Source organism: Phyllostomus discolor, chromosome 12 (assembly GCF_004126475.2).
Source record: "Phyllostomus discolor isolate MPI-MPIP mPhyDis1 chromosome 12, mPhyDis1.pri.v3, whole genome shotgun sequence".
NCBI classification, from domain to species: domain Eukaryota; kingdom Metazoa; phylum Chordata; class Mammalia; order Chiroptera; family Phyllostomidae; genus Phyllostomus; species Phyllostomus discolor.
Window position 1 is genome coordinate 3,275,013 of NC_040914.2, and position 13,129 is coordinate 3,288,141.

Below are 13,129 nucleotides of genomic sequence, written 5' to 3' on the forward strand. Positions count from 1 at the left end.
AACAGCAGCTAGAGGGGAGGAAAACCCGATAAACACAGCAATCAAGAAGATAAGAGTATTTTAAGGAAGAGGTCAACTGTATGGAATGCTTCTAAAAAGCAAACGAGAAAACTGGAAAGGCTCACTGGACATCACTGGTGACCTTATCAAAAGCAGCAGATCAAGAGCATTAAGAAGTGAAAGGGCCCTGGCTGGCGTAGCTCAGTGGATTGAGTGCGGGCTGGGAACCAAAGTGTCCCAGGTTCGATTCCCAGCCAGGGTACATTCCTGGGTTGCAGGCCATAACCCCCAGCAACCGCACATTGATGTTTCTCTCTATCTCTCTGCCTCTATCTCTATCTCCCTCCCTTCCCTCTCTAAAAATAAATAAATAAAATCTAAAAAAAAAAAAAAAAAAAAAAGAAGTGAAAGGGAGATCAGGCATCTTGATAAAGAGCTAAGTAAGAGCAAATAGGATGCAATGTAATTAACATGCCACATTATAATTATATATTAACATGTGAATATTAACACATTAATATACTATATAACATGCCAGCTTAAAAAATTAAATATGAATAGAAAGGATCCATTATCAAGAAAGAAGTTGAAGATATAGGCAGAAATAGAGATAAGCCAGTATTTTAAGTCTGAGAATTAGGGAGCAAGAGCACAAGCCATTTTTTGGTAAGTTTTTTTCTCTATTTTTATTAGGCTACCAGGACAAGGCTGGATTGCAGATGAGGTTGGTTTAGAGTATGGTTAAGTACATGATACAGTTTCCATTTACTCTTGTAGTTCTCTTTAAAATAGATGGCAAGCCTATTTGCTGACTGCAGAGAAGTGATTACAAAAAAGTACTAAGTTTTGTGGGCAATGTTGAGGGCCAAGAGCAGTAATCAGATTTACAGTGGTATTAATTTACTCATTTGTGATTCTCTTCCATAGGACTCAGCCCTCTGGGTGAACAGTAACAATGTGGATGGGCAGATGCTTTCAGAGCTGAAGCCTCTCTTGGCAGGAGCACAAGAAGCTCAAAAGAGATACAAGGGAGTTTAAGAGTATTTACAAGACAGATGAAGGATCATGGAGTCTAGGTTGGTTGGATATAGTATTAGGGAAAGCAAAAGAAAGAAGGGAACTAATTAAAAATATTCATATACACACACAAAAAAAGGGGAGGGAATTAATGAATCCTAAGTAGAAAGCTCTGTTTTTTAAACTTTTTTTTTCTTGAGCAAGCCATTTGGAAGATCAAAGTATGGGGTGTCTAAATCCATGATTCAGAGGTGATGCAGTTGAGGTTGATGGACAAGGTCCGGGTATATCCAGTTTTGGGTGGAAGTGGATGAAAGGAAAAAGTCACAGGACAAGGAACGCAAACCAGGGTGGGTCCAGAAGAGTCAACATAGCAGGCTCGAACACTATGCTTTATAAGGCCTACGTACAAATTTGGCCCTTGGCTGACATCTAGAAACTTTGATTTCAGGTTTTTCACCATTCCCCAAACTACTAAGAGTGGCTCACTGAGCCCAAACTGTGCATATCCTACGTGACTCCTTCCAAAGACCCCTCTGAAAGTTTGAGCCTAATTTCCCCTAGACTTTGCCCATTCATCTTTGCTAATTTTGCTTTGTATCCTTTTGCTATAAGAAATCATAGTCATGAGTATGGTTATCATGGGTAAACCACACAGAAATTAAAATCACTTGGAAGGATAGCAATGTAGAGGAAGAGGATGGCAGGTATCAGGTTTTTCAGGATGGTAGGCAGTAATCAGGTAATTAGATAATCACATCGGGAGAGTGAGAGGATCACAAAAGTCTCAACAGAACAACAGAGGTTTTTACCAGGAGAGGGAAGGGAGCAAGGACATCAGGCTCACATCCTAAACATAGGTTTGTAGGGCAAGAAATACTCCAGTGCTACCACTAGGAAAGGTGGTTGGTAGGAACTGTAATCTTAGGGGTCCAAGGTTAGGCATATAGAGAATTAACCCAGAATCTGCTCTAATATACATATCTATCTATGTCTACATTGACAGTACATCAGGGTTTTTTGGTACTCTATGGTAACAAATTACCTGCTGAGCACATTGGTGTGGAGTGGCACTGTAGCTGGGCACAACCTTTCACCATATTCTAAGTCCTCAAGTGTAAACCAATGTTCCTCTCACTCACTTGAGCTTTGGATTCTCTCACGGAGGAAAAGATTGCCAGCATTATTTTAACAGCCAAAAGATAAAAATTACCCAAATGTGACATCATCAGAACGGATAGATTCTGGTCTTAACACAATGGAATGTTATACTGCAATGAAAATGAATAATCCACAGCCAAATGCAACAATATGGTCAACTCCCCAAAACACAATGTTGAACAAAGAAGCTAAAGCACAACAAAAGTATATATTATATAATTCCATTTATATAAAGAACAAAAAACAACCTATGCTGTAAGAAGTCGGAATAGTGGTTATCGTTGAGGATGCGGGGGGGCTACTGGAAGCCCCCTGTGTATGTATGTTGGGATGGCTTATGGGATGGGAGTACTGTTGATATTCTGACTCCTACTCTGGGTGCTTGTTATGTTGGTTAACTACGGTATGTGTACTTTTCTGCATGTATTTATTTCAAAACAGATACTCAATATATGTAAAAAAAAAAAAGAAAATACTTATTTCACAATGGTACATTTACCATAGATCCATTTTTGTTGAAAAGCACATGACTGTACAGAACAATGCCGGGCAGAATATACACTTAAATAGTGTTAACAATGGTTAGCTCTGGGTAAATTTTTTTCCCCTTTCTTTTCTTTTACGTATTAAAAAAAATCTTCCATACTTCCCATATTCTTTTTACAATGTATAACCTTTTTCTTTTTAAAATCCTTACCAAAGGATATACTTTTAAATTGATTTTAGAGAGAGAGGAAGGGAGAGAGAAACACTGGTTGTTGACTCTTGTATAGTCAAAATCTGCAACCTTTTAGTGTAAGGAGGGCTCTGACCAACTGAGCCACCTGGCCAGGGCTACAGTGTCTTACTTTTACAAAAACAAAACTATACCTAATTGCATTTTATGAACTGCAACATGTAAGACTCCACACCTACTCTGGGACAAAAAAATGCTATTATATACTGGGGAATGGAGAAAGGGATTAACCATCACTCAATCATAAAAAAATAAAAAACTTTTTATAGAACCATTCCAGCACAAGAAAAATCCTGAATTGCGACATTGAGATTTATATTCTCAACAATCCTGTGTGACACTAACACCCAAGGATTATCAAGATTAGGTGAGTACCAGGATTACAGAAAGCACACTCCAGACATCTAGTAAACATGTTTAATGCCCTCTGTACTAGGATAACTGTAAGCCATTTACAACCACTACGATTTTGCCTGGGCCATGGCTTCTCAGGTTTGGCATTCTTTGCTCTCCCCCTTGTACTCCTAGGCTGCTCATCAAGTCTGGAGGCAAAGGCAAGACTTTCTGGGACATGAGCTCCTTACTGGCTGCTCTCAGTTGTCTCTGTGCACCTAAAACATGAATCACTCTAAGCCTGCCTCATTTCTGAACTGAAATGGGCTTTGGTCTCACCAAATTGCTTTGTTTCTTCATATACCACAACACTGGACATCAGTGCATTTTAAAACCAACATTCGAGCCCTGGCTGGCGCAGTTCAGTGGATTGAGTGCGGGCTGCGAACCAGTGTCGCAGGTTCGATTCCCAGTTAGGCCACATACCTGGGTTGCAGGCCATGGCCCCCAGCAACCGCACATTGATGTTTCTCTTTCTCTCTCCCTCCCTTCCCTCTCTAAAAATAAATAAATAAATAAATAAAATTTAAAAAACAAAACAAAACACAACCCCTCCCCCCCAAAAAACAAAAAACCAACCAAACCCAACATTCATTATGAACTGGAATCAGATTGGGGTCTATTTTGATGTTTATGAGTTGAATCTAAGAACATTTCTACCAGTCAGCCAAGTTCATTAAATATGAGGACAGCTGAAATTTAAATGACATCCATACCACTGGCTCACAGCTCTGTACCACTGAAAACAGAAACCACAGGAGATTCAGTCTCACCACGTGCTCTTGAAGCCAGACTTATAAATGTTCCAAAACCATAATCTTGCTTTCACTAATACTGGCTCTGAAGGACAGGGTATGTTTGCAGCACTCTTCCTCAAAAGGGTGGAATTACAAGAGCAGTCAGAGACTGGAACCTCCATGTCTAGTTTCCTAGGGCACATTGGTTGGCTGCCTGCTGCTGGCCTCTGCTGCTCAAAGCTACATTCTCCCATACTTCCCTCACTTGATCAACTCCTACGCAGGAGATACCTTTAAAGAAGTTGTCCCTGTGTCTCCATCTTGAGAGAAGGTAAGGCAGCCTCTCTGAGCAAATCCCTATTTAGCATCCTCAGAATCAAGGATAAATGGTACTACTCTACTTTTGTAAGTTTGAGTCCAACTGTACTAATACTTGTCATCTTTAAAAACACAGTTAAAACAGGTAAACTAAGCAAACTGGAGACATCTGAGCTCCTTTAAGAGATTACTCATCTTGCCCTAGCTGGCGTAGCTCAGTGGGTTGAGCACGGGCTGGGAACCAAAGTGTCCCAGGTTCGATTCCCAGCCAGGGTACATGACTGGGTTGCAGGCCATAACCCCCAGCAACCGCACATTGATGTTTCTCTCTCTCTCTCTCTCCCCCCTCTCTCTTCCCTCCCTAAAAATAAATAAATAAATAAATAAAATCTTAAAAAAAAAAAAATTAAAAAAAAAAATTACTCATCTTGATTATATTGTGACTCTCCCCATTGTCAGTTTAAACCAGCTTATAGTCTCTAAATTAATAGGGCAGAAGTATTCTGCAACACTGAATCCAGACATTAGATCTAAACTGTTAACAAAGGGGCTTACAGAAGGAAAAGGTTTTTCAGGCAGATAACCCAGGAACAACATGTCAACATGTAAATCTGAGACACAGACACTACACATGTCCATTTCCTGTGTGCTAGGAACATAATACTCAATCTCAGTACTCACAGCAGTCAAACCCTGGAGGAATCTTAAGTCTCACTCTTTGCCCCAAATTGTCCTGCAGGTATGTCCCATCCCTCACCACCCTGCATGTAGTCTTTTCACTCTCTTCACACCCCAGTCACAACCTGAATATACTGGATTTAGAAGGATGGGGAAATGAAAAAAGAATCCTCCTGATCCTGAGAAAACTTCACCAAGGCTCTTAAGTGACACGGTTAGATTAGATGAACCAGTTGTAATGTTTTAAAACTGTCTTTCTACAAATACCATATGATCTCACTTGTATGTGGAATCTAATGAATAAAACTGCCAAACTGGATGGAAACAGGCATGGGTACATGGAACAGACAGGTGTCAGTGGGGGAGGGGGGTGGACTGGATGAAAGGTGACAGCATTAGCCAAAGAAAATACATGCATAACTCACAGACGCTGACAACCATGTGGTGATGATGGCAGAGGGAAGGGGGGCAGGCTGGAGATGGGCAAGATGGGGAAAATGGGGGCATCTGTAATAGGGTCAACAACTTAAAAAACAAAACACTCCCCTCCCCCCCAAAAAACCCTGTCTTCCTATACCTGGCTGACCATAACTACCTGTGGGGCTTATGTATTTTTCAGACTGTAAGACACACTTCCCCCGCCCCAAATTTGGAAAGAATAACAGTTGTTAATGCTGCTGTTGAGTTGTTTACATTTACATTGGTGAAATGTTATTTATGTTATTAAATATTTTAGCACATTTTTTGCTTCAAAAATTTTTCCCCCATTTTCCTCCTCTAAAATCTAGGTGTGTCTTACAGTCCCCCCAAAATATGGTAACCTGATTTCCAGGCTCTATTAAACTTCAGAATCAGACTCTCCAGGTATGCAGCATGGATATTTGTACTTTAAAAACGTTTCTCAAATGATTCTTTTAAGAGATTTATGAATAAGAGAAAACTGGATGGAGTGCTAACTCTACTGTGATAACTGGTTTCCAAAATGTTGACACTGCTACTGAAGGTTCTGTTACACCTGTCTTTTTGTGTCCTATGTAAAGTTGGGGCAGAGAGCAGAGTGGAGTTAATTCCCCACTGATTGTCTTCTGAATTTGGCTAGTATTTCTCTAAGTGGACAGGCCATGGCTGCACTTTGGGCTGGATTATTGATTATGTGGTGCTATCCAGCAGTGTAGGACATTTACCATGCCTGACCATTACTTTTTATGACAACGGTATTTCTTAGTCATTGATTGGGACAACCAAAACCACCTCCTTCACAGTCCTAAATACTCCCAGGATTGTCAGTTCAGCCCAATAGAGTCAATGAGCTGGATGCTGGATTAGTATCTCTTTCTCCCTACACTTCACATTAAGTTCCACTTTTGGTGGGAGAAAGGGTCTGTCCAATAGGTGATTTTAAGAGGAGCCAGTCCTTTCCTCCCTCTTTTGCACTTGCCTGCCCACAGAGGGAGCATTCTATCCTGAGGTCTCCCACTTGGCTGTCTCCTCCTGTCAGATTTGAACTTAGATGTGGTCTCCACTCTGGAGGGAGAAAAGGGTGCTTGGACTTCTGCCTTTATCTAAATTCCTACAGCAATAAACAAATCTTAGAATAAGAGAAATTAATTTAGTTAGAGAATATAAACACGACCATAATTCTGCTGACACTTTAAAGATGTCTTTCATTATCTTTCTATATAAGAGAATATTACTGTTCAAAGAGAAAGAACTTTGACGAACATTTTTTATTGAAGAGTTTTATTCTGTCTCAGATTAATAACCTTGCTTCAATATTGTAAGGTGCACTGCAGGTATGCCATGCTGTTAGTTATTACTGGGGCACCAAGTGCCGTAAGTCAGTGACCCAGAGGGCTTTGAAAATGTGTGAATTCATACTTTTAGAGCATGTAAAACTGGTATTTACAGTTTTTCTTCTTGAAATCGGCCAAGGACATCTGAAACAATCTACAGGTATTGCCATAGCACTTGCTTTGATGTTCAGAATGACTCAGAAATGTGTTCAATGTCATGATTTGTGGGTTCTCCAGAAGGTTTTGTTAACAAGCAAGCAAACAGTATTAAGCAATATTATCTAAATTATGGCTGCCAAGTACTAAAGCTTAATAATGAAACCAAATTACAAAACATTTTCTTGTACAGCTATACAAAAGATATAAAATTAAAAATATCAACCATCTTTAAGGATTCCAATTCTTAAACAGTGCCGTTTCCCACATCTTCATCACTACTAAATAGTTTAAGGAGAAAGTTAATAAAATAAAAATAGATAAAAATATCAAAATCTTTAGATCCCTTTATTCCATGGCATCCATAAAAACACAGAAGTGGCCAGATTTTTCCCTGCTATAGCTTAAAATATCATAAAAGATTTATTAGTATTTTGTATTAGCAATGAACTCTATTCTGAGTCATTTGTGGATTATTGGCCTAAGACCTGTGTTATATTTCATAGGTTGCCAAAATAATTTCTAACACTTTGACTCCCCTTGAATAGGAATGGAATGAGTCAACTTATTACAACAAAATTCCAGGCATTATGAGAAGAACAGGTTAGTTGATGCCTAGTTTTATTGTCTTAAAAAGGAAGGGGAATTACTTATTTGAAAATACAGCTAAGTACGTACTTATCTATGATTATTTACATTCATATACTGAAAATATCTATTATTTGGACAAATCCTGTGATGTGCCATTTACTATAAAATTAAGTTCTTCCAATGAGCATGAGTAATTTATTTGTTTATGTAAAGAAAGAACGTATCAAATCTTTGTGTTCCAAACATTAAAAATGAAAATAAAAAATCTTAAGCCTGGAAAACTATGAATAAAAGACCCACCCATAACTCTGCTTCTCAGAACATCAACTTCTGCAAGGACACAGTATGTTTGCTGACTTTAAAATGTTTATTCTTTAAAAAATTAGTTGCTTTTTATACAGCTATACAAAGTTCTTAATGTTTCTTTGGCAATGGAATATAATGGAATTTTACAACTATATAAAAAAGTTACCTTTGCCTAAGAAACAGTATTTACTGTGTGTACATTGACTGACAAAATTCTCTACCACCCAGCAACCTAATTAATTGACGAAATAAGCTACCTCAAAAAGGATGTTACAGGGTTTCCGAAATAAAAATAAAAATAAAAAAAAAAATAAAAGGAAGGGAAAAAGACACGCACACGCACACGCACACATAACCTTCTGTGGCTCAAAACACAGTATCACGGCCCTATCTGCAGGCAAGTTGCAATAATTGCCAAATACAATTTAATGATAAGAAAAACCCTTTCAATGATGAAAAAATACTTTATAAGTCCAAGTACTGCTTTAGTTTAACTATACATAAGAAATTACTTAACCTTCTGCTATTTCAAATATATTTAATGCTCATTTTTAAAGATGAGCTGCCCCCCTTGCCCAATATAACTGTATTATATCTTTGAAATTAAGCAGAAAAACAAACAAACAAACAAATAACAAAAACCCAGTGCTGGTGACAAATATACAGCGAATTCACTTCTTCATTCTTGGTAAAGACTGAAACCAATTCTCAGGACCATGAAGAACTAGAAATTCACCTATTTTCAAAGACTTGTTTGTAGACTATGCAGCAACTTTGTTGTCTTTCTAAAAAAGGAAAAAAAAATCAGCTTATGCTTCAAATTACTCATTATTAATAATTACTTCTTTCTAATTTGCTTAAGTGTATTTTATATTAACTTTAAATATACCCTCCTTTTACTTGTACAAAAATCTGTACCACTGAATTCCAGGAAGTACTTTTAACAACTTCCACACATAGCAGGATCTCATTGTTAACTGCATTTTCTCATTAGCAGAGTTTAAAGCAGTGTTGTTGTAGGCTGGCCCCTGTAAGAAGCACCCCCCTCTAAGATACAGGTGTACCCCACTACCTTTGTTTGCCACCCCAATAATCTTTAAGAACAATGACAAAACTTCAACCTTCAACATACTAGTCAAATTCATCAAATACAACCAACAACGTATTTTGGAAGGTTAATAAAATTCTAATAAAATAATAAAGTCTAAGTCTTTGATATCTTTACTAAGTAATAAAATATTCAGACAGTAAAATAACATTTCTCGCCAAAGGGTCATAACAGAAGAAAGCAGTGATTCAGAAATGCATTCTAAAGGATAACTTTTACATTTGAAGTAAGTTCTGAAAATCAGAGAGTTGACTGGGAAATTCCAAAAAGTAACTAGGGAAATAACAGTAAAAATCCCAAGGAGCTTCTAGCTTTCCAGTGAGACTAACCCTAAACTAAAGGCCTGTACACACACAATATCAGAGCCAGGGGCTTCCATTTTCCTCAGGACTGGATGCTACCAAGTACCTTGTTTTTACTGCGGATTCTCATCCTGATTATTAGAAATACGCGTACCCTGTTAAGGACTTAACTTGATCTCCTCATTCAACACCAAACCATTTGTACAATGTTATTAAGTTGGAATACATATAGCATGGTGTAAGTTGGTCCTGAAAGAATTAAGCTGAAGATGATCCTGCTAATGGTCCTGCCACTCCCTACCAAAGCCAACCTTCTTCATATGCCCCAATTTCTTTTTTTAAGTCTTTCAGAAAGCTACTTGATTAATCCAGACATATTAAGGTCCAAAAGCTGTGGTTTTCTAAAAGGAGAAAAAAAAAAAAAAAAGAGGAGGAGAGAAGGAAAAAGGGGAGACAGAGGTAGAGAAAAGGGTGAAAGGGATGGAGAGAACCACAATGAGTTATTTGGGATACTTCATTGTCTCCGGACACTCTCTGAAGAAAAACATACTCAAATGTGAGGCAATCTGTCTCATCTACCCTGGTGGCTTAACCTCTTCACAGCAGCATATAAAATAGTAGCTGGCTGTCTTCCTATTACCCTTGGCCTGATTTCTTCACCCCAAAAAAAGAAATAAAAGGAAAGCACCATAGGACCAAAATCATTATAGGTTTATGTTTCTGACATTATTCTTAAGGAAAATCAGGCTGGAAATCAAAGACAGTAAGTTTTGACTTTACTGTATATTATCAGCTTGTACCTGTATCAAGAGAGTTAACCTCTCTGGGTCCTTGGTTTCCTAAGCACGTGTTGGGGTGGGGTGGGAGAGAGGTTCAAGTTTTGCTGATATTTTAAAAGAGTTCTAAAACCTGATAATCCTATCAAACCCATGTTCTCATTAAACAATCAGATTTGCTTATGCTCACATTAAAACTATAATTGCTTCATGCCACAAAAAACAAAGCCAACCATTACATGAAGGCTGCTGCAAATTCCACTGACATCAACTTCTGAGAGGTATCAGATGCTTGAGAAATGAGTTTAATCTTTGCAGGTAAATCTTTATCTAATAGTCATCACTATTTCTACCTTTATAGGTGCCAGATGACATAATTTAGAAGGCATAGGCTGCTGAGAAGGCTGGGGCTTTTCTGGCAGACAGAAGGGTCATTCAACTTTGGAATAGACAGTCAAGAGCTAGCCGCACTTCAGCATCATTTAAAGGCTAAAGTAGTGTACTCCTACATAACAAATGCTAAGCATTTACTTCAAGCTCATTATGCTCCATGGTGAGCAAAGTGTTTTGGTAAAAAAATGTAGAATACATATTCAACAATGCCAAGAGGCTTGTATCTAGCCCAGGGGTGTCAAACTCATTTTCACTGGGGGTCACATCAGCTTGTAGTTACCTTCAAAGGGCTAAAATAATTTTAGGTCTGTATAAATGTAACTGCTCCTTAACTGTTAGAGTTGAAATTATATTTGGCCCTTTGAAGGCAACCATGAGGCTGATGTGGCCCCTGGTGAAAATGAGTTTGACACCCCTGTTCTAGCTGGTGATGAAAAACAAAACACAGGAAATAAGGAACATGAATGTATTTACAATGTATGCTAATGAAAGCAAATATTGCAAGAACGTGAGGAAAAGGAGAAATCAGTGGAGGAAGAAAGAGAAGTTTCCAGGGATAGAGGAAACCTTAGGCAAGAATGTGAAGGGTAAGTGAAAGGGAGACCCTGACTTTTGGCTGTCTGACTTCCCACTGGACTATAAACACCAAGAAGGCTGGGGCCAAGTCTGTTCTGCTTTGCACCAATGTGCAGCCCAGGGCTTGGCATCTATGAAAAATTCAATATATGTGGTCAATGAAGGAGGTCAGAGTTGGAATCAAGCACAGTAAGAGATGACCATGAATTACCTTGCCGTGAATAAGTTAAAGGGTAATGAGAAATGGGGCTGGCTATGTCAAGTGGGACCCTCACAGTAAGAAGAGGAGACAATGCAATGTCACATTAAAATCTTTTAACCACTGGGGCAATGCCTTAGGATCCAGTGACTGTCACTCCTTGAAACATTCAAGATTATTTTGTCAGGGATACACTAGTGCAGATAAAGACTTATAAAGACTACCTCTACAATGCATTCTAATTCTGCCATATACAGGGTTGGGCAAAACTAAGTTTATAACTGTTCATATGGAAAATAATTCAGTAAGTAATAAGAATAACCTTTTGTGTACTCAACAACTATAAACCGATTTGCCCCATCCTGTATGTGATAGGGGTTTTAACTAAAGGCTCAAAATGACTCCACAGTGAGATATGGCTTCAAAAACATGTTTGCACTGATATTTACGCATGCATATATCACGCGGTACAGTGGTTACTCCAAGTTTAGTTATAGTGAAGTAACAGTCAAATCTTACAGACAACATGACAGCTAATTCTTTCAAATATATAAAAAATTATGAAGAGTATATATAGTCTGTGTGTTTACAAAGACAGAGTTAAACTAATAGTTTGAAGATACAGGAAAAGAATTTTCACTCAGATTGTGTGTATGCCTGTGAAACTCAAACAATTAGAGCATCCCTGGAGTGGAATGATGCCCTCAGGAAGAGTAAGGTCACAGCTCCTACAAGGGATACTACAGAAATGGTGGACAATTTGGCCAGGAGGTCAGACCTCTCACTTTCCAACTCTGAGACTTAATGATCTTTAAAAGGTGCATCTGAGATAAAGACTATGCAATTCTCTTTCCACAAATGTCAACACTGAGAGCCTGAAAGGTTTAGCTACTCAGCTGAGGTCACACTAGCAATAATTACTAAAATTCTCATTCTGACCCAAGTCTAATTTAAATGTACTTTCTCCTCAAACCAAGCTGACTCAGTGTAGTCTTCAACAAGGAGTTGTAGTAATGTCTTCAACAGGTAGATGATATGCCTGAAGTGAGGTAAAGAGATGGAAGGTCTGAAGATCTATCAGTGGGTGACTGTGGCAGCTGGCAGGGACATGTCAAAGGAATGAATTTATGATGTGGAAATGGGTCATGATTGTGCATACTGCCACCACCCAGGACACAAAAGGAACAGTATATTACTAGCCAATCAAACATTGGGAAGAGGCAAAGCTGAGATGATGGGAAGGCAAGGAGATGATGAGGTCATTCTGAGGAAGGGTAAGAGGGTAAGTTTAAGTTGATCACAGACATACAGCAGATGAAATGGAGCAATGCAGGTAGAAGCATACCAGGTCCAAGCTGAAAAACTGATTAGAAGGTATACATCCACGAGTTCACAAAGGGAAAGGGGAAAAGGAAAAAGTGAGAGAGGGAGGAGGGAAGGCGGGGGGTTGGGGGGGAGAGAGAAAGAGAGAGAGTGAACACATTCAGGCATGGCTTAGCACTTGCAAGAGTGCAAACATGAGGATGAATGTTTGTAGTAAGAAGCAAACTGAATGTTCCAGGCAGAAAGAATAGATAAAAAAAAATCCTGAGATAGGAATAAGCTTGTCACTAAACAAGAGCAAGAAGGCCCACATTAACTGTGGCAGAGTAAATGAAGGGGAGACCCAATGGCAAAAAGGACTACAGACAGCACTAGACTTCAACTGGAAAAACAGGAAGATCATGAAGCACCTTATAGGCTGTGTTGAGAAACGTGTTGCTGTGTTTAAAAAAATCAAGTGTTAAAAAAATATAGACAGATTTCAAGATAGGGATGGTCATCAGTGTCAATTATTGCAGGGGAATTAAGGGCAAATATTTGTGAAAAGGCTACCGAATTGTGTAAGC

General features: G+C 38.6%; 1 protein-coding gene across 4 annotated transcripts in view; it reads right to left on the bottom strand.

The window, feature by feature from the left end:
* Window positions 1-6,635: 6,635 nt before the first annotated feature.
* LSM14A (LSM14A mRNA processing body assembly factor) overlaps window positions 6,636-13,129 on the bottom strand; it is a 60,356-nt gene continuing 53,862 nt past the window's right edge. For all 4 annotated transcript variants that reach the window (XM_028529327.2, XM_028529326.2, XM_028529323.2 and 1 more), the window contains one exon: window positions 6,636-8,671. In XM_028529327.2, coding sequence (XP_028385128.1) covers window positions 8,648-8,671 — 24 coding nt within the window. In that variant the 3' untranslated portion in view covers window positions 6,636-8,647. The remainder of the gene's footprint in view (window positions 8,672-13,129) is intronic.